We start from the raw sequence: 20,145 nt of genomic DNA on the forward strand, positions 1-20,145 counted from the left end.
AACCAAAGCGTGTCCTCATTCGGCTCAAGCTGCAACTGCACAAAGTGGGTGAACCCCATGTACCAACCATCCCACTTCGAGCACCACTTGTTCAATTCTGGTCTCTTATCTTCCGCGTTGTACATCCCCTTACAATATATCGGTCTCTCCTTGTTGCCTTGCAGCACGTCCAAGAAATCCTGCACCGGTACAAATTGCCCGATCGTGTGGTAGCACTGGGAAAAGCTTTTGTCCCCCATCACACACGTGTCCATCGCCAGAAGCAGCAAAATCCGAGCAACCATCTCGCCAATTTCGCCAACTCCACCGGTGTCTAATGCTTCATCCAAAAGGAGGTTCTTGAGTTGCGGCAGGATATACTTTGCCAGACCATGTTTCAGTTCATACCACACTTTCATCGCTCCTAAGGCGAGCACTGGGTCCGAAGCGTAGCTGGTGACGTAACCTTCTCGCTTGAAATTCACATAGGCGAGAATCGCCATGAAGTCGGCAGTCGCCCGAGATGCCAGAGCCGACGTTGAATGCGGGCGCACGCCCAGACGGCAAAGCATGGAGGCGACACCAAGCATGGTATCCTTGTTGTACGCATTTTGCGACAGTAGCAGCTTGTTCGCCGCAAGATTGATCACATCTTCTCTATCCGCAGGATTGGGGCAAGTGCTGTACCACATCGGACGCCCCATGCGGCACAACGCGTGCCAAGCTTGACTCGCATCCCCGGTAACGATTCTCTTGTACATAGCTATCTGAGCACGTTCTTGCTGTTTCTTTTTCTCTTCGTCTTCAGCTCCCACCGCAACTTGGGTTTCCTCTTTCGTTTCTTCATCTTCATCTTCACCGGCTTGTTTTTCTTCACAGTATTGATCCCAGTGTACGTCCATTGTCTCAGCTAACACAACTGGCGCAAACGATGCCAACTCTCCATCGAAAAGCCGAGATGATGGGTCCAACAACAGCGGAGGCGCCAGGTCCGAGATCCTGGAGTTCGTATCAATCAGCACGCCGAAAATGCATCCACGATGGCCGATATCTTTGTTCACGGATCTGAGAGCATTTCGCAACATTCGGAAGTCATTCTTCTTGCCTCCCTTCTCAGCCAGCAGACTTCTCGCTTCATCGATCACCAGAACCACGATTCTGCCATTTGGATTCTTCTCGGTGGAGGTATCCCCCTCCAGCGTGTCTGTTTCATCCGAAAGTTTCGCCTTTACAGAGGTGTCTGCTGCCTTTTCGGTAAACAGCTTCAGCCATTCCTTCTGAACGTCCGCCCAATGCTTGTTCGCGTAGACGTAAATTGTCTTCAATCGACTGGCGATGTCTTCCACTTCGGAGCCTTCTTGAAACAGCCAACCACGAAGCTCGCTCGTAGCCTTGGGAAACCCCGTCGACTCGTGCACACGGGCACACATGTACAGGACTTTCATGTTCAAGGCGCTCTTTTGAGCCTCAATCGCGAGTTCACGCACCATCCGACTCTTGCCGAAGCCAGAACTCTGCACGACCACCACACATGGCGCCTTGTACTTTGTGGGGGTGTAGGCCTTCCAGCAGTCCCGCAGATACTGTGCGAGGTCGAGGTGGGCTTCGCCGAGGTACCGGCCCTTGGTGAACGCCTCCGCGATTCGCTTCATTTCATTTTCATCCAACTTGGGCGTGCCGGAGCGGGCTTCAGGGACAAACTTTGCCAGGAGGTCTTTCACCGTCTTGGCCGCAATAGTTTGTGCAAGAGGTCGAGACACGCGTGTATGCCCGTATGCTCTTCTGATCTCCACCCGTATCAATCCATGTATCTCTCGCTGGGAGGCCTCGAGTTGGAGTGTGGCTTTGTTGGGATAGTCGACCAGCATCCACGCAACGAAAAGATTTTTCTTTGGCGATGCGTCTGCTCCAAGCTTCCCGCTCATCTGAGCAAAGACACTGTCGTCCACGAACGCGGCCAAAGCCTGGGGATCCAACTGGCTGGACATGTCCATCTGCAGCAGCACAGCAGTACACAGTCAGCAATGCGGCAGTAGTATCATGACGACGTTGGCAAGGGCGCGGGCATGCCTGCTAGTCCCGGTGGGCGGTGGCGCTACAGGACAAGGCTTGGAGGGGAAATGTGGAAATGGCCGGTTGGATTTTTCTTCCCTCAGTTTTGTACCAGAAACACGGTACCGCATCTACGTGATATACAGTGCGCGCCGAAATTATAACCGCACCCCAAAAATTATTTTTTTAAACCAATGATTGTGCTTTCGGCGCCAAACCGCTGCTTATGATTCGTCTAAAATCGATAGAAAACAGATGCAACAATCAGAATCGAAAAAGCTGTAACCGTTTTTTTGCAATGGACGAAAAACCGACTTTGGGTCGGGTCAAAATTATAGCCGCACCCGGTAAGCTATCGGTAAGATTGGTAACAAACTCGTGGAGAGCTGTTTCAAGCGTAATAAATGAACTAACTCCATTGAACAGCTCGAATAACGCCTACCGGTACAGTAAAGTGCGTCGATAAGGAACGCCTGATATACATTGAAAGAAAAAGGTATATTGATAATTAAAGGTTTGACTCGTCACATGCAGACAGCAAATGCACTGATTTACTGCACTATGTAGTTCATGTCGGACTTCGCGACCAGAGTCTCGGCTTGAGCCCACGCAGCCAACTCAGCATAGGTAGCACCCGGTAGATCACGACGGCGATGACAGATTAGCAGCGACTGAAGCTTGGTCAGACGTAGCCGCCTCTGGAACGGTCTGGAAGTGGCGGTCATCATGGGAGTTGTGAGCAGCAGAGCGAAAGTTGGTTAATGAGGCATGCAGACATGTACCTGGCGCGATTCCCGCGCTCACAGCAATCCTCATGCTCATGATTCCCTCTCGCGACCTTTAGGTTCCATTTTCCCCGACTTGGGAGCCGCTCCATCCAGCCGCTCTTGAGGCTCGGTTTCGGAACTGTGATTGGCGGAATGTTAAACGGGACCGAATGATTGGTAGAATCATATAACTAATTCAGTACAATTGGCACACAATGGGTACAAGCGAGGATTCATGTCTTGTCGTAGAATATAAAATGTCGCCCGTTCCTTATCGACGCACTTCACTGTAGTAAGCTGCTCAAATAAGGTTAAGCTGACGCGGTTGATAAGATTCAATGGAGACACGCACTATCTTGAATTTGTATAGAAGAGTGGTGTTTGACAGTGTGGAGAGGTCTATACTCGTAAGTTGAGGCTGTCAGCTGACTAGTGTCTTCATTGGCGTCTATTCAACATGGTAGCGATGCTGGGCTTGCTCAGTTCAGCAACATGTACCAGAAAACTCGATCGATTTTTTTCCGGGTCAATACAAATCCTTTATACTTGATGTTTGTATTGGAAAGCACCGCCAAACCCAGTCACAAATTTCAATCAAGTCTAGTCCCGTACAGTGCGTAGTTTGGTAAATACATGGCTACGTATCAAAAGTAGAGTATTTCTTCTTGAAAATAATGCCCGAGTTTTGCTTCCAGAATCCTCCTAGTGTTGTCTCGGAAGTCCGGCCAAGTTGCCACCAAGTGTTTAGTGCGCTTTATGGTATTAATAAATGTGCGAACACTAACTTCGGCGATGCGGTACATACCATAGGTAAGATACGACCACACGGGCCGCATCGGCCCCAGCCGGGCGGCGTCCTGCGTGCCGGCAAGAAGATCGTCACGCGCGAAAGGACGCATGGAGCCCGTGCCGCCGCGCGCGCTCGAGACGAGCGAGATCCCGGGCATCGTGGCGGACCACCGCACGGCCGCGGAGAACGCCCTCAAAGCGGGCTTCGACGGCGTCGAGCTGCACGCCGCCAACGGCTACTTGCTGGAGCAGTTCCTGCACGACGGCATCAACGACCGCGCCGACCAGTACGGCGGCAGCGTCGAGAACCGCGCGCGCTTCCTGTTCGAGGCACTGGAGGCCATCCTCGAGAGTCTGGACTCGTCCAAGGTGGGCATCCGACTGTCCCCGTTCGGCGGCAGCTTCGGCGACAAGGACTCGGACCCCGTCGCCACCTACACGTACGTGCTGAACAGGCTCAACAACTACGACCTGGCCTACGCGCACCTGATCGAGCCGCGTGGCTACCACGTGCGTGACCCGCTGGCACCCGAGAAGGGCTCGGCGCGGCAGTTCCGCGAGACGTACAAGGGCGTGCTCCTCGCCGCGTCGGGCTTCGACCGGCAGTCGGCCGTGCAGATCGTGGAGGAGGGCGCGGCCGACGCCGTGGCCATCGGCCGCCACTTCATCTCGAACCCGGACCTGGTGCGGCGCTTCCAACTCAACAAGCCCGTGAACGACTACGACACGGACACGTTCTACCTCGGCGACGCGCGCGGGTACACGGACTATAATACCCGTTCCTGCAGGACGAGTAGGTAGAGCAGTAAAGACGACGTAGACAGCAAAAGACGTGCTACTTCCGTAAGAACTGCAAGGTGAAGCGTACTGGAGGTGGCTGCGTACTCTCAAGTAAAACAAATTGTTGGTAGTTAAAACTACCGGTAGTTGCTGCAGGCACCAGGCACGTACTGTTACTGCCTCCGTGTGGGCTTGGGCGTCTTGTTGGATCACTTGGCGCGTTTAGTGGGACGGCTTCTTCACCCTCTTGGTTTTCACGTGCTCGTTTCTTGGATGTTTCCGTCTCGCCACCTTGATCGCCTAGTGGCCCTCACCACTGCCACCAACGTCACTCTCAGCGTCACTCTTCTTCCTTGTCACCCGGCGCGTACGCTAGTGCTTTACGGGCGTTCTGCAACAACTTGTCGCGCGTCGCGGTAAGCGACAACTTTGCATACGAACTAACGTTCTTGTTTCGTTTTTCATCTTCATCGCGATAGTCCAGGTCGCCCTCCACAAGCCCCAGCGGGTCATACTGAGACTCCACCATGTTTGATAGAATGGAAGCCACGCCGTCGCTCAGGAACGGGTAGGTGACCCTGTTGAGTAAACGGAGGCAGATCGTGAAAACAGGCTCCTCCTCTGAGACACTCGACACACTTGAGACGCCAGGATTGCTCTCGATCTTCGCCCGCTTCTTCGCCTGACTCCCGATCGTCTGACTCTCCTCCTTCACCTCAGAGGCGTTGCCTTTCTTCTTGGGCTTAAGATTGTCTTTCATTGTCGTGGCATAGATGAACTTGCCGTCACTCTTCCGACCGCGCACATTCATGTAGATGCGAATGGTATCACGGACATCCGTGGAGCTCAGCGGGTTCGGATCCCCACCAATTTCACCGGTAGATTTCCCCGCTGACGAGTTCCCATCACTGTTCTTTCCGAACACAAACCAGGGGCATAGTTTCTCCGTCGCTGCCCTGGAAAACCCACCATCGACTGGGGAACGATTCTTCACTTGAATCAACATCATCAACACTTCCTGCTCCTCTTGTTCACCCCTCGTTGTCTCCCCACCGACTGGCCTGCTGTTGGATCTCTTCTTAAACATCGGGATCAACAAATCGGCTCCATACTGGTTACGGGGGAAAATACCTGCAGCTTGACGCCCCAGCAAAAACCAAAGCGTGTCCTCATTCGGCTCAAGCTGCAACTGCACAAAGTGGGTGAACCCCATGTACCAACCATCCCACTTCGAGCACCACTTGTTGAATTCTGGTCTCAAATTCTCCTTGCTGATCATCCGCTTGAGATATATCGGCAGCTTTTTCTTGCCTTGTAGCACCTTCAAGAATTGCTGCACCGGTACAAATTGCCCGATCGTGTGGCACCACTGGGAAAAGTCTTTGTCCCCCATCACACACGTGTCCATCGCCAGAAGCAGCAAAATCCGAGCAACCATCTCGCCAATTTCGCCAACTCCACCGGTGTCCAATGCTTCATCCAAAAGGAGGTTCTTGAGTTGCGGCAGGATATACTTTGCCAAACCATGTTTCAGTTCATACCACACTTTCATCGCTCCTAAGGCGAGCACTGGGTCCGAAGCGTAGCTGGTGACGTAACCCTCTCGTTTGAAATTCACATACGCGAGAATCGCCATGAAGTCGGCAGTCGCCCGAGATGCCAGAGCCGACGTTGAATGCGGGCGCACGCCCAGACGGCAAAGCATGGAGGCGACACCAAGCATGGTATCCTTGTTGTACGCATTTTGCGAAGGGGGAATCCCCAGTAGCAGCTTGTTCGCCGCAAGATTGATCACATCTTCTCTATCCGCAGGATTGGGGCAAGTGCTGTACCACATCGGACGCCCCATGCGGCACAACGCGTGCCAAGCTTGACTCGCATCCCCGGTAACGATTCTCTTGTACATAGCTATCTTAGCACGTTCTTGCTGTTTCTTCTTCTCTTCGTCTTTTTCAGCTCCCACCGCAACCTGAGTTTCGTCTTCCATTTCTTCATCTTCTGCTCCCGCATCTAGTATTTCCTCTTTCATTTCTTCATCTACATCTTGGATGTCCTCTTTCATTTCTTCATCTTCGCCGGCTTGTTTTTCTTCACAGTATTGATCCCAGTGTGCGTCCATTGTCTCAGCTAACACCACTGGCGCAAACGATGCCAACTCTCCATCGAAAAGCCGAGATGATGGGTCCAACAACAGCGGAGGCGCCAGGTCCGAGATCCTGGAGTTCGTATCAATCAGCACGCCGAAAATGCATCCACGATGGCCGATATCTTTGTTCACGGATCTGAGAGCATTTCGCAACATTCGGAAGTCATTCTTCTTGTCTGGCTTCTCAGTCAGCAGGCTTCTCGCTTCATCGATCACCAGAACCACGATTCTGCCATTTGGATTCTTCTCGGTGGAGGTATCCCCCTCCAGCGTGTCTGTTTCATCCGAAAGTTTCGCCTTTACAGAGGTGTCCGCTGCCTGTTCGGTAAACAGCTTCAGCCATTCCTTCTGAACGTCCGCCCAATGCTTGTTCGCGTAGACGTAAATTGTCTTCAATCGACTGGCGATGTCTTCCACTTCGGAGCCTTCTTGAAACAGCCAACCACGAAGCTCGCTCGTAGCCTTGGGAAACCCCGTCGACTCGTGCACACGGGCACACATGTACAGGACTTTCATGTTCAAGGCGCTCTTTTGAGCCTCGATCGCGAGCTCACGCATCGCCCGACTCTTGCCGAAGCCAGAACTCTGCACGACCGCCACACATGGCGCCTTGTACTTTGTGGGGGTGTAGGCCTTCCAGCAGTCCCGCAGATACTGTGCGAGGTCGAGGTGGGCTTCGCCGAGGTACCGGCCCTTGGTGAACGCCTCCGCGATTCGCTTCATTTCATTTTCATCCAACTTGGGCGTGCCGGAGCGGGCTTCAGGGACAAACTTTGCCAGGAGGTCTTTCACCGTCTTGGCCGCAATAGTTTGTGCAAGAGGTCGAGACACGCGTGTATGCCCGTATGCTCTTCTGATCTCCACCTGTATCAATCCATGTATCTGGATCTGGGAGGCCTCGAGTTGGAGTGTGGCTTTGTTGGGATAGTCTTCCAGCATCCACGTAACGAAAAGATTTTTCTTCGGCGATGCGTCTGCTCCAAGCTTCCCGCTCATCTGAGCAAAGACACTGTCGTCCACGAACGCGGCCAAAGCCTGGGGATCCAACTGGCTGGACATGTCCATCTGCAGCAGCACAGCAGTGGCGCTACAGGACAAGGCTTGGAGGGGAAATGTGGAAATGGCCGGTTGGATTTTTCTTCCCTCAGTTTTGTACCAGAAACACGGTACCGCATCTACGTGATATACAGTGCGCGCCGAAATTATAACCGCACCCCAAAAATTATTTTTTTAAACCAATGATTGTGCTTTCGGCGCCAAACCGCTGCTTATGATTCGTCTAAAATCGATAGAAAACAGATGCAACAATCAGAATCGAAAAAGCTGTAACCGTTTTTTTGCAATGGACGAAAAACCGACTTTGGGTCGGGTCAAAATTATAGCCGCACCCGGTAAGCTATCGGTAAGATTGGTAACAAACTCGTGGAGAGCTGTTCCAAGCGTAATAAATGAACTAACTCCATTGAACAGCTCGAATAACGCCTACCGGTACAGTAAAGTGCGTCGATAAGGAACGCCTGATATACATTGAAAGAAAAAGGTATATTGATAATTAAAGGTTTGACTCGTCACATGCAGACAGCAAATGCACTGATTTACTGCACTATGTAGTTCATGTCGGACTTCGCGACCAGAGTCTCGGCTTGAGCCCACGCAGCCAACTCAGCATAGGTAGCACCCGGTAGATCACGACGGCGATGACAGATTAGCAGCGACTGAAGCTTGGTCAGACGTAGCCACCTCTGGAACGGTCTGGAAGTGGCGGTCACCATGGGAGTTGTGAGCAGCAGAGCGAAAGTTGGTTAATGAGGCATGCAGACATGTACCTGGCGCGATTCCCGCGCTCACAGCGATCCTCATGCTCATGATTCCCTCTCGCGACCTTTAGGTTCCATTTCCCCCGACTTGGGAGCCGCTCCATCCAGCCGCTCTTGAGGCTCGGTTTCGGAACTGTGATTGGCGGAATGTTAAACGGGACCGAATGATTGGTAGAATCATATAACTAATTCAGTACAATTGGCACACAATGGGTACAAGCGAGGATTCATGTCTTGTCGTAGAATATAAAATGTCGCCCGTTCCTTATCGACGCACTTCACTGTAGTAAGCTGCTCAAATAAGGTTAAGCTGACGCGGTTGATAAGATTCAATGGAGACAAGCACTATCTTGAATTTGTATAGAAGAGTGGTGTTTGACAGTGTGGAGAGGTCTATACTCGTAAGTTGAGGCTGTCAGCTGACTAGTGTCTTCATTGGCGTCTATTCAACATGGTAGCGATGCTGGGCTTGCTCAGTTCAGCAACATGTACCAGAAAACTCGATCGATTTTTTTCCGGGTCAATACAAATCCTTTATACTTGATGTTTGTATTGGAAAGCACCGCCAAACCCAGTCACAAATTTCAATCAAGTCTAGTCCCGTACAGTGCGTAGTTTGGTAAATACATGGCTACGTATCAAAAGTAGAGTATTTCTTCCTGAAAATAATGCCCGAGTTGCTTCCAGAATCCTCCTAGTGTTGTCTCGGAAGTCCGGCCAAGTTGCCACCAAGTGTTTAGTGCGCTTTATGGTATTAATAAATGTGCGAACAATAACTTCGGCGATGCGGTACATACCATAGGTAAGATACGACCACACGGGCCGCATCGGCCCCAGCCGGGCGGCGTCCTGCGCGCCGGCAAGAAGATCGTCACGCGCGAAGGACGCATGGAGCCCGTGCCGCCGCGCGCGCTCGAGACGAGCGAGATCCCGGGCATCGTGGCGGACCACCGCACGGCCGCGGAGAACGCCCTCAAAGCGGGCTTCGACGGCGTCGAGCTGCACGCCGCCAACGGCTACTTGCTGGAGCAGTTCCTGCACGACGGCATCAACGACCGCGCCGACCAGTACGGCGGCAGCGTCGAGAACCGCGCGCGCTTCCTGTTCGAGGCACTGGAGGCCATCCTCGAGAGTCTGGACTCGTCCAAGGTGGGCATCCGACTGTCCCCGTTCGGCGGCAGCTTCGGCGACAAGGACTCGGACCCCGTCGCCACCTACACGTACGTGCTGAACAGGCTCAACAACTACGACCTGGCCTACGCGCACCTGATCGAGCCGCGTGGCTACCACGTGCGCAACCCGCTGGCACCCGAGAAGGGCTCGGCGCGGCAGTTCCGCGAGACGTACAAGGGCGTGCTCCTCGCCGCGTCGGGCTTCGACCGTGCAGATCGTGGAGGAGGGCGCGGCCGACGCCGTGGCCATCGGCCGCCACTTCATCTCGAACCCGGACCTGGTGCGGCGCTTCCAACTCAACAAGCCCGTGAACGACTACGACACGGACACGTTCTACCTCGGCGACGCGCGCGGGTACACGGACTATAATACCCGTTCCTGCAGGACGAGTAGGTAGAGCAGTAAAGACGACGTAGACAGCAAAAGACGTGCTACTTCCGTAAGACTGCAAGGTGAAGCGTACTGGAGGTGGCTGCGTACTCTCAAGTAAAACAAATTGTTGGTAGTTAAAACTACCGGTAGTTGCTGCAGGCACCAGGCACGTACTGTTACTGCCTCCGTGTGGGCTTGGGCGTCTTGTTGGATCACTTGGCGCGTTTAGTGGGACGGCTTCTTCACCCTCTTGGTTTTCACGTGCTCGTTTCTTGGATGTTTCCGTCTCGCCACCTTGATCGCCTAGTGGCCCTCACCACTGCCACCAACGTCACTCTCAGCGTCACTCTTCTTCCTTGTCACCCGGCGCGTACGCTAGTGCTTTACGGGCGTTCTGCAACAACTTGTCGCGCGTCGCGGTAAGCGACAACTTTGCATACGAACTAACGTTCTTGTTTCGTTTTTCATCTTCATCGCGATAGTCCAGGTCGCCCTCCACAAGCCCCAGCGGGTCATACTGAGACTCCACCATGTTTGATAGAATGGAAGCCACGTCCTCGCTCAGGAACGGGTAGGTGACCCTGTTGAGCAAACGGAGGCAGATCGTGAAAACAGGATCCTCCTCCGAGACACTCGACACACTTGAGACGCCAGGATTGCTCTCGATCTTCGCCCGCTTCTTCGCCTGACTCTCCTCCTTCACCTCAGAGGCGTTGCCTTTCTTCTTGGGCTTAAGATTGTCTTTCATTGTCGTGGCATAGATGAACTTGCCGTCACGCGTTCTACCGCGCACATTCATGTAGATGCGAATGGTATCACGGACATCCGTGGAGCTCAGCGGGTTCGGATCCCTACCAATTGCACCGGTAGATTTCCCCGCTGACGAGTTCCCATCACTGTTCTTTCCGAACACAAACCAGGGGCATAGTTTCTCCGTCGCTGCCCTGGAAAACCCACCATCGACTGGGGAACGATTCTTCACTTGAATCAACATCATCAACACTTCCTGCTCCTCTTGTTCACCCCTCGTTGTCTCCCCACCGACTGGCCTGCTGGTGGATCTCTTCTTAAACATCGGGATCAACAAATCGGCTCCATACTGGTTACGGGGGAAAATACCTGCAGCTTGACGCCCCAGCAAAAACCAAAGCGTGTCCTCATTCGGCTCAAGCTGCAACTGCACAAAGTGGGTGAACCCCATGTACCAACCATCCCACTTCGAGCACCACTTGTTGAATTCTGGTCTCAAATTCTCCTTGCTGATCATCCGCTTGAGATATATCGGCAGCTTTTTCTTGCCTTGTAGCACCTTCAAGAATTGCTGCACCGGTACAAATTGCCCGATCGTGTGGCAGCACTGGGAAAAGTCTTTGTCCCCCATCACACACGTGTCCATCGCCAGAAGCAGCAAAATCCGAGCAACCATCTCGCCAATTTCGCCAACTCCACCGGTGTCCAATGCTTCATCCAAAAGGAGGTTCTTGAGTTGCGGCAGGATATACTTTGCCAAACCATGTTTCAGTTCATACCACACTTTCATCGCTCCTAAGGCGAGCACTGGGTCCGAAGCGTAGCTGGTGACGTAACCTTCTCGCTTGAAATTCACATAGGCGAGAATCGCCATGAAGTCGGCAGTCGCCCGAGATGCCAGAGCCGACGTTGAATGCGGGCGCACGCCCAGACGGCAAAGCATGGAGGCGACACCAAGCATGGTATCCTTGTTGTACGCATTTTGCGAAGGGGGAATCCCCAGTAGCAGCTTGTTCGCCGCAAGATTGATCACATCTTCTCTATCCGCAGGATTGGGGCAAGTGCTGTACCACATCGGACGCCCCATGCGGCACAACGCGTGCCAAGCTTGACTCGCATCCCCGGTAACGATTCTCTTGTACATAGCTATCTTAGCACGTTCTTGCTGTTTCTTCTTCTCTTCGTCTTTTTCAGCTCCCACCGCAACCTGACTTTCCTCTTCCATTTCTTCATCTTCTGCTCCCGCATCTAGTATTTCCTCTTTCATTTCTTCATCTACATCTTGGATGTCCTCTTTCATTTCTTCATCTTCGCCGGCTTGTTTTTCTTCACAGTATTGATCCCAATGTGCGTCCATTGTCTCAGCTAACACAACTGGCGCAAACGATGCCAACTCTCCATCGAAAAGCCGAGATGATGGGTCCAACAACAGCGGAGGCGCCAGGTCCGAGATCCTGGAGTTCGTATCAATCAGCACGCCGAAAATGCATCCACGATGGCCGATATCTTTGTTCACGGATCTGAGAGCATTTCGCAACATTCGGAAGTCATTCTTCTTGCCTCCCTTCTCAGTCAGCAGGCTTCTCGCTTCATCGATCACCAGAACCACGATTCTGCCATTTGGATTCTTCTCGGTGGAGGTATCCCCCTCCAGCGTGTCTGTTTCATCCGAAAGTTTCGCCTTTACAGAGGTGTCTGCTGCCTTTTCGGTAAACAGCTTCAGCCATTCCTTCTGAACGTCCGCCCAATGCTTGTTCGCGTAGACGTAAATTGTCTTCAATCGACTGGCGATGTCTTCCACTTCGGAGCCTTCTTGAAACAGCCAACCACGAAGCTCGCTCGTAGCCTTGGGAAACCCCGTCGACTCGTGCACACGGGCACACATGTACAGGACTTTCATGTTCAAGGCGCTCTTTTGAGCCTCAATCGCGAGTTCACGCACCATCCGACTCTTGCCGAAGCCAGAACTCTGCACGACCGCCACACATGGCGCCTTGTACTTTGTGGGGGTGTAGGCCTTCCAGCAGTCCCGCAGATACTGTGCGAGGTCGAGGTGGGCTTCGCCGAGGTACCGGCCCTTGGTGAACGCCTCCGCGATTCGCTCCATTTCATTTTCATCCAACTTGGGCGTGCCGGAGCGGGCTTCAGGGACAAACTTTGCCAGGAGGTCTTTCACCGTCTTGGCCGCAATAGTTTGTGCAAGAGGTCGAGACACGCGTGTACGCCCGTATGCTTCACTGATCTTCACCCATATGAATCCATGTATCTGGTTCTGGGAGGCCTCGAGTTGGAGTGTGGCTTTGTTGGAATAGTCGACCAGTATCCACGCATCGAGAAGATTTTTCTTCGGCGATGCGTCTGCTCCAAGCTTCCCGCTCATCTGAGCAAAGACACTGTCGTCCACGAACGCGGCCAAAGCCTGGGGATCCAACTGGCTGGACATGTCCATCTGCAGCAGCACAGCAGTACACAGTCAGCAATGCGGCAGTAGTATCATGACGACGTTGGCAAGGGCGCGGGCATGCCTGCTAGTCCCGGTGGGCGGTGGCGCTACAGGACAAGGCTTGGAGGGGAAATGTGGAAATGGCCGGTTGGATTTTTCTTCCCTCAGTTTTGTACCAGAAACACGGTACCGCATCTACGTGATATACAGTGCGCGCCGAAATTATAACCGCACCCCAAAAATTATTTTTTTAAACCAATGATTGTGCTTTCGGCGCCAAACCGCTGCTTATGATTCGTCTAAAATCGATAGAAAACAGATGCAACAATCAGAATCGAAAAAGCTGTAACCGTTTTTTTGCAATGGACGAAAAACCGACTTTGGGTCGGGTCAAAATTACAGCCGCACCCGGTAAGCTATCGGTAAGATTGGTAACAAACTCGTGGAGAGCTGTTTCAAGCGTAATAAATGAACTAACTCCATTGAACAGCTCGAATAACGCCTACCGGTACAGTAAAGTGCGTCGATAAGGAACGCCTGGTATACATTGAAAGAAAAAGGTATATTGATAATTAAAGGTTTGACTCGTCACATGCAGACAGCAAATGCACTGATTTACTGCAATATGTAGTTCATGTCGGACTTCGCGACCAGAGTCTCGGCTTGAGCCCACGCAGCCAACTCAGCATAGGTAGCACCCGGTAGATCACGACGGCGATGACAGATTAGCAGCGACTGAAGCTTGGTCAGACGTAGCCACCTCTGGAACGGTCTGGAAGTGGCGGTCACCATGGGAGTTGTGAGCAGCAGAGCGAAAGTTGGTTAATGAGGCATGCAGACATGTACCTGGCGGATTCCCGCGCTCACAGCGATCTCATGCTCATGATTCCCTCTCGCGACCTTTAGGTTCCATTTCCCCCGACTTGGGAGCCGCTCCATCCAGCCGCTCTTGAGGCTCGGTTTCGGAACTGTGATTGGCGGAATGTTAAACGGGACCGAATGATTGGTAGAATCATATAACTAATTCAGTACAATTGGCACACAATGGGTACAAGCGAGGATTCATGTCTTGTCGTAGAATATAAAATGTCGCCCGTTCCTTATCGACGCACTTCACTGTAGTAAGCTGCTCAAATAAGGTTAAGCTGACGCGGTTGATAAGATTCAATGGAGACACGCACTATCTTGAATTTGTATAGAAGAGTAGTGTGGAGAGGTCTATACTCGTAAGTTGAGGCTGTCAGCTGACTAGTGTCTTCATTGGCGTCTATTCAACATGGTAGCGATGCTGGGCTTGCTCAGTTCAGCAACATGTACCAGAAAACTCGATCGATTTTTTTCCGGGTCAATACAAATCCTTTATACTTGATGTTTGTATTGGAAAGCACCGCCAAACCCAGTCACAAATTTCAATCAAGTCTAGTCCCGTACAGTGCGTAGTTTGGTAAATACATGGCTACGTATCAAAAGTAGAGTATTTCTTCTTGAAAATAATGCCCGAGTTTTGCTTCCAGAATCCTCCTAGTGTTGTCTCGGAAGTCCGGCCAAATTGCCACCAAGTGTTTAGTGCGCTTTATGGTATTAATAAATGTGCGAACAAATAACTTCGGCGATGCGGTACATACCATAGGTAAGATACGACCACACGGGCCGCATCGGCCCCAGCCGGGCGGCGTCCTGCCCGTGTCGTCCAGCTCCAAGCTCGAGAACATCCGCGCCGGCAAGAAGATCGTCACGCGCGAAGGACGCATGGAGCCCGTGCCGACGCGCGCGCTCGAGACGAGCGAGATCCCGGGCATCGTGGCGGACTACCGCTCGGCCGCGGAGAACGCCATCAGCGCGGGCTTCGACGGCGTCGAGCTGCACGCCGCCAACGGCTACTTGCTGGAGCAGTTCCTGCACGACGGCATCAACGACCGCACCGACCAGTACGGCGGCAGCGTCGAGAACCGCGCGCGCTTCCTGTTCGAGGCACTGGAGGCCATCCTCGAGAGTCTGGACTCGTCCAAGGTGGGCATCCGACTGTCCCCGTTCGGCGGCAGCTTCGGCGACAAGGACTCGGACCCCGTCGCCACCTACACGTACGTGCTGAACAGGCTCAACAACTACGACCTGGCCTACGCGCACCTGATCGAGCCGCGTGGCTACCACGTGCGTGACCCGCTGGCACCCGAGAAGGGCTCGGCGCGGCAGTTCCGCGAGACGTACAAGGGCGTGCTCCTCGCCGCGTCGGGCTTCGACCGGCAGTCGGCCGTGCAGATCGTGGAGGAGGGCGCGGCCGACGCCGTGGCCATCGGCCGCCACTTCATCTCGAACCCGGACCTGGTGCGGCGCTTCCAACTCAACAAGCCCGTGAACGACTACGACACGGACACGTTCTACCTCGGCGACGCGCGCGGGTACACGGACTATAATACCCGTTCCTGCAGGACGAGTAGGTAGAGCAGTAAAGACGACGTAGACAGCAAAAGACGTGCTACTTCCGTAAGACTGCAAGGTGAAGCGTACTGGAGGTGGCTGCGTACTCTCAAGTAAAACAAATTGTTGGTAGTTAAAACTACCGGTAGTTGCTGCAGGCACCAGGCACGTACTGTTACTGCCTCCGTGTGGGCTTGGGCGTCTTGTTGGATCACTTGGCGCGTTTAGTGGGACGGCTTCTTCATCCTCTTGGTTTTCACGTGCTCGTTTCTTGGATGTTTCCGTCTCGCCACCTTGATCGCCTAGTGGCCCTCACCACTGCCACCAACGTCACTCTCAGCGTCACTCTTCTTCCTTGTCACCCGGCGCGTACGCTAGTGCTTTACGGGCGTTCTGCAACAACTTGTCGCGCGTCGCGGTAAGCGACAACTTTGCATACGAACTAACGTCCTTGTTTCGTTTTTCATCTTCATCGCGATAGTCCAGGTCGCCCTCCACAAGCCCCAGCGGGTCATACTGAGACTCCACCATGTTTGATAGCATGGAAGCCACGCCGTCGCTCAGGAACGGGTAGGTGACCCTGTTGAGTAAACGGAGGCAGATCGTGAAAACAGGATCCTCCTCCGAGACACTCGACACACTTGAGACGCCAGGATTGCTCTCGATCTTCGCCCGCTTCTTCGCCTGACTCCCGATCGTCTGACTCTCCTCCTTCACCTCAGAGGCGTTGCCTTTCTTCTTGGGCTTAAGATTGTCTTTCATTGTCGTGGCATAGATGAACTTGCCGTCACTCTTCCGACCGCGCACATTCATGTAGATGCGAATGGTATCACGGACATCCGTGGAGCTCAGCGGGTTCGGATCCCCACCAATTTCACCGGTAGATTTCCCCGCTGACGAGTTCCCATCACTGTTCTTTCCGAACACAAACCAGGGGCATAGTTTCTCCGTCGCTGCCCTGGAAAACCCACCATCGACTGGGGAACGATTCTTCACTTGAATCAACATCATCAACACCTCATGCTCCTCTTGTTCACCCCTCGTAGTCTCCCCACCGACTGGCCTGCTGTTGGATCTCTTCTTAAACATCGGGATCAACAAATCGGCTCCATACTGGTTACGGGGGAAAATACCTGCAGCCTGACGTCCCAGCAAAAACCAAAGCGTGTCCTCATTCGGCTCGAGCTGCAACTGCACAAAGTGGGTGAACCCCACGTACCAACCATCCCACTTCGAGCACCACTCGTTGAATTCTGGTCTCTTATCTTCCGCGTTGTACATCCCCTTACAATATATCGACATCTCCTCGTGGCCTGTTAGCACGTTCAAGAAATCCTGCACCGGTACAAATTGCCCGATCGTATGGTAGCACTGGGAAAAATCTTTGTCCCCCATAACACACTTGTCCATCGCTAGAAGCAGCAGAATGCGAGCAACCATCTCGCCAATTTCGCCAACTCCACCAGTGTCCAACGCTTCATCCAAAAGGAAGTTCTTGAGTTGCGGCAGGATATACTTTGCCAGACCATATTTCAGTTCATACCACACTTTCATCGCTCCTAAGGCGAGCACTGGGTCCGAAGCGTAGCTGGTGACGTAACCCTCTCGTTTGAAGTTCACATACGCGAGAATCGCCATGAAGTCAGCGGGGGCCCGAGATGCCAAAGCCGACGTCGAATGCGGTCGAACACCCAGTCGACAAAGCATGGAGGCGACACCAAACATGGTATCCTTGTTGTACGCATTTTGCGAAGGGGGAATCCCCAGTAGCAGTTTATTCGCCGCGAGATCAATCACGCGAACTTTATGAGCTGGATCGGGGTAAGTGCTGTACCACATCGGGCGGCCCATGCGCCTCAACGCGTGCCAAGCTTGACTCGCATCCCCGGTAACGATTCTCTTGTACATAGCTATCTTAGCACGTTCTTGCTGTTTCTTCTTCTCTTCGTCTTTTTCAGCTCCCACCGCAACCTGAGTTTCCTCTTCCATTTCTTCATCTTCTGCTCCCGCATCTAGTATTTCCTCTTTCATTTCTTCATCTACATCTTGGATGTCCTCTTTCATTTCTTCATCTTCGCCGGCTTGTTTTTCTTCACAGTATTGATCCCAGTGTGCGTCCATTGTCTCAGCTAACACAACTGGCGCAAACGATGCCAACTCTCCATCGAAAAGCCGAGATGATGGGTCCAACAACAGCGGAGGCGCCAGGTCCGAGATCCTGGAGTTCGTATCAATCAGCACGCCGAAAATGCATCCACGATGGCCGATATCTTTGTTCACGGATCTGAGAGCATTTCGCAACATTCGGAAGTCATTCTTCTTGCCTCCCTTCTCAGCCAGCAGACTTCTCGCTTCATCGATCACCAGAACCACGATTCTGCCATTTGGATTCTTCTCGGTGGAGGTATCCCCCTCCAGCGTGTCTGTTTCATCCGAAAGTTTCGCCTTTACAGAGGTGTCCGCTGCCTGTTCGGTAAACAGCTTCAGCCATTCCTTCTGAACGTCCGCCCAATGCTTGTTCGCGTAGACGTAAATTGTCTTCAATCGACTGGCGATGTCTTCCACTTCGGAGCCTTCTTGAAACAGCCAACCACGAAGCTCGCTCGTAGCCTTGGGAAACCCCGTCGACTCGTGCACACGGGCACACATGTACAGCACTTTCATGTTCAAGGCGCTCTTTTGAGCCTCAATCGCGAGTTCACGCACCATCCGACTCTTGCCGAAGCCAGAACTCTGCACGACCGCCACACATGGCGCCTTGTACTTTGTGGGGGTGTAGGCCTTCCAGCAGTCCCGCAGATACTGTGCGAGGTCGAGGTGGGCTTCGCCGAGGTACCGGCCCTTGGTGAACGCCTCCGCGATTCGCTTCATTTCATTTTCATCCAACTTGGGCGTGCCGGAGCGGGCTTCAGGGACAAACTTTGCCAGGAGGTCTTTCACCGTCTTGGCCGCAATAGTTTGTGCAAGAGGTCGAGACACGCGTGTACGCCCGTATGCTTCTCTGATCTTCACCTGTATCAATCCATGTATCTGGATCTGGGAGGCCTCGAGTTGGAGTGTGGCTTCGTTGGGATAGTTGTCCAGCATCCACGCATCGAGAAGATTTTTCTTCGGCGATGCGTCTGCTCCAAGCTTCCCGCTCATCTGAGCAAAGACACTGTCGTCCACGAACGCGGCCAAAGCCTGGGGATCCAACTGGCTGGACATGTCCATCTGCAGCAGCACAGCAGTACACAGTCAGCAATGCGGCAGTAGTATCATGACGACGTTGGCAAGGGCGCGGGCATGCCTGCTAGTCCCGGTGGGCGGTGGCGCTACAGGACAAGGCTTGGAGGGGAAATGTGGAAATGGCCGGTTGGATTTTTCTTCCCTCAGTTTTGTACCAGAAACACGGTACCGCATCTACGTGATATACAGTGCGCGCCGAAATTATAACCGCACCCCAAAAATTATTTTTTTAAACCAATGATTGTGCTTTCGGCGCCAAACCGCTGCTTATGATTCGTCTAAAAACGATAGAAAACAGATGCAACAATCAGAATCGAAAAAGCTGTAACCGTTTTTTTGCAATGGACGAAAAACCGACTTTGGGTCGGGTCAAAATTATAGCCGCACCCGGTAAGCTATCGGTAAGATTGGTGGAGAGCTGTTTCAAGCGTAATAAATGAACTAACTCCATTGAACAGCTCGAATAACGCCTACCGGTACAGTAAAGTGCGTCGATAAGGAACGCCTGATATACATTGAAAGAAAAAGGTATATTGATAATTAAAGGTTTGACTCGTCACATGCAGACAGCAAATGCACTGATTTACTGCACTATGTAGTTCATGTCGGACTTCGCGACCAGAGTCTCGGCTTGAGCCCACGCAGCCAACTCAGCATAGGTAGCACCCGGTAGATCATGACGGCGATGACAGATTAGCAGCGACTGAAGCTTGGTCAGACGTAGCCGCCTCTGGAACGGTCTGGAAGTGGCGGTCACCATGGGAGTTGTGAGCAGCAGAGCGAAAGTTGGTTAATGAGGCATGCAGACATGTACCTGGCGCGATTCCCGCGCTCACAGCGATCCTCATGCTCATGATTCCCTCTCGCGACCTTTAGGTTCCATTTCCCCCGACTTGGGAGCCGCTCCATCCAGCCGCTCTTGAGGCTCGGTTTCGGAACTGTGATTGGCGGAATGTTAAACGGGACCGAATGATTGGTAGAATCATATAACTAATTCAGTAGAATTGGCACACAATGGGTACAAGCGAGGATTCATGTCTTGTCGTAGAATATAAAATGTCGCCCGTTCCTTATCGACGCACTTCACTGTAGTAAGCTGCTCAAATAAGGTTAAGCTGACGCGGTTGATAAGATTCAATGGAGACACGCACTATCTTGAATTTGTATAGAAGAGTGGTGTTTGACAGTGTGGAGAGGTCTATACTCGTAAGTTGAGGCTGTCAGCTGACTAGTGTCTTCATTGGCGTCTATTCAACATGGTAGCGATGCTGGGCTTGCTCAGTTCAGCAACATGTACCAGAAAACTCGATCGATTTTTTTCCGGGTCAATACAAATCCTTTATACTTGATGTTTGTATTGGAAAGCACCGCCAAACCCAGTCACAAATTTCAATCAAGTCTAGTCAGTCCCGTACAGTGCGTAGTTTGGTA

The 20,145-nt window shown here is 52.6% G+C and overlaps 8 protein-coding genes across 8 annotated transcripts; 3 read left to right on the forward strand and 5 right to left on the reverse strand.

The window, feature by feature from the left end:
* Positions 1–2: 2 nt before the first annotated feature.
* PHYSODRAFT_471616 (hypothetical protein) lies at positions 3–1,967 on the reverse strand (the record flags this gene model as incomplete). Its single annotated transcript, XM_009515684.1, has 2 exons — positions 3–767; positions 801–1,967. Coding segments are annotated over 2 exons (1,932 nt in total), but the record flags the coding sequence as incomplete, so codon positions are not given.
* Positions 1,968–3,695: 1,728 nt separating this feature from the next.
* PHYSODRAFT_320613 (hypothetical protein) lies at positions 3,696–4,388 on the forward strand (the record flags this gene model as incomplete). Its single annotated transcript, XM_009515685.1, has 1 exon — positions 3,696–4,388. One exon carries the CDS (start codon positions 3,696–3,698, stop codon positions 4,386–4,388), a length of 693 nt encoding a protein of 230 aa, XP_009513980.1.
* Positions 4,389–4,707: 319 nt separating this feature from the next.
* On the reverse strand, positions 4,708–7,572 carry PHYSODRAFT_473621 (hypothetical protein; the record flags this gene model as incomplete). Its single annotated transcript, XM_009515686.1, has 4 exons — positions 4,708–4,986; positions 5,083–5,385; positions 5,425–6,294; positions 6,409–7,572. The coding sequence occupies 4 exons, from the start codon at positions 7,570–7,572 to the stop codon at positions 4,708–4,710; spliced, it is 2,616 nt and encodes an 871-aa protein (XP_009513981.1).
* A 1,541-nt stretch (positions 7,573–9,113) lies between these two features.
* On the forward strand, positions 9,114–9,959 carry PHYSODRAFT_283984 (hypothetical protein; the record flags this gene model as incomplete). Its single annotated transcript, XM_009515687.1, is given in 2 exon segments — positions 9,114–9,552; positions 9,564–9,959. A coding segment is annotated over 1 exon segment (333 nt), but the record flags the coding sequence as incomplete, so codon positions are not given.
* An 18-nt stretch (positions 9,960–9,977) lies between these two features.
* Positions 9,978–12,156, reverse strand: PHYSODRAFT_283985 (hypothetical protein). Its single transcript, XM_009515688.1, has one exon. The coding sequence runs from the start codon at positions 11,980–11,982 to the stop codon at positions 10,219–10,221; it is 1,764 nt and encodes a 587-aa protein (XP_009513983.1). The 5' UTR covers positions 11,983–12,156; the 3' UTR covers positions 9,978–10,218.
* Positions 12,157–12,163: 7 nt separating this feature from the next.
* On the reverse strand, positions 12,164–13,074 carry PHYSODRAFT_258775 (hypothetical protein; the record flags this gene model as incomplete). Its single annotated transcript, XM_009515689.1, has 1 exon — positions 12,164–13,074. A coding segment is annotated over one exon (911 nt), but the record flags the coding sequence as incomplete, so codon positions are not given.
* Positions 13,075–14,730: 1,656 nt separating this feature from the next.
* On the forward strand, positions 14,731–15,480 carry PHYSODRAFT_457582 (hypothetical protein; the record flags this gene model as incomplete). The annotated part of the gene is made up of 1 exon (XM_009515690.1): positions 14,731–15,480. A coding segment is annotated over one exon (750 nt), but the record flags the coding sequence as incomplete, so codon positions are not given.
* Positions 15,481–15,828: 348 nt separating this feature from the next.
* PHYSODRAFT_476948 (hypothetical protein) lies at positions 15,829–18,693 on the reverse strand (the record flags this gene model as incomplete). Its single annotated transcript, XM_009515691.1, has 4 exons — positions 15,829–16,107; positions 16,204–16,512; positions 16,546–17,415; positions 17,530–18,693. 4 exons carry the CDS (start codon positions 18,691–18,693, stop codon positions 15,829–15,831), a joined length of 2,622 nt encoding a protein of 873 aa, XP_009513986.1.
* Positions 18,694–20,145: the final 1,452 nt, after the last annotated feature.

The sequence above is a fragment of the Phytophthora sojae genome, assembly GCF_000149755.1.
Source record: "Phytophthora sojae unplaced genomic scaffold PHYSOscaffold_1, whole genome shotgun sequence".
Lineage (NCBI taxonomy): Eukaryota > Oomycota > Peronosporomycetes > Peronosporales > Peronosporaceae > Phytophthora > Phytophthora sojae.

What these genes read in the sequence shown, in the direction of transcription:
- PHYSODRAFT_283985 (XM_009515688.1), bottom strand. Translation starts at nt 11,982, where the DNA reads ATGGACGCACATTGGGATCAATACTGTGAAGAAAAACAAGCCGGCGAA.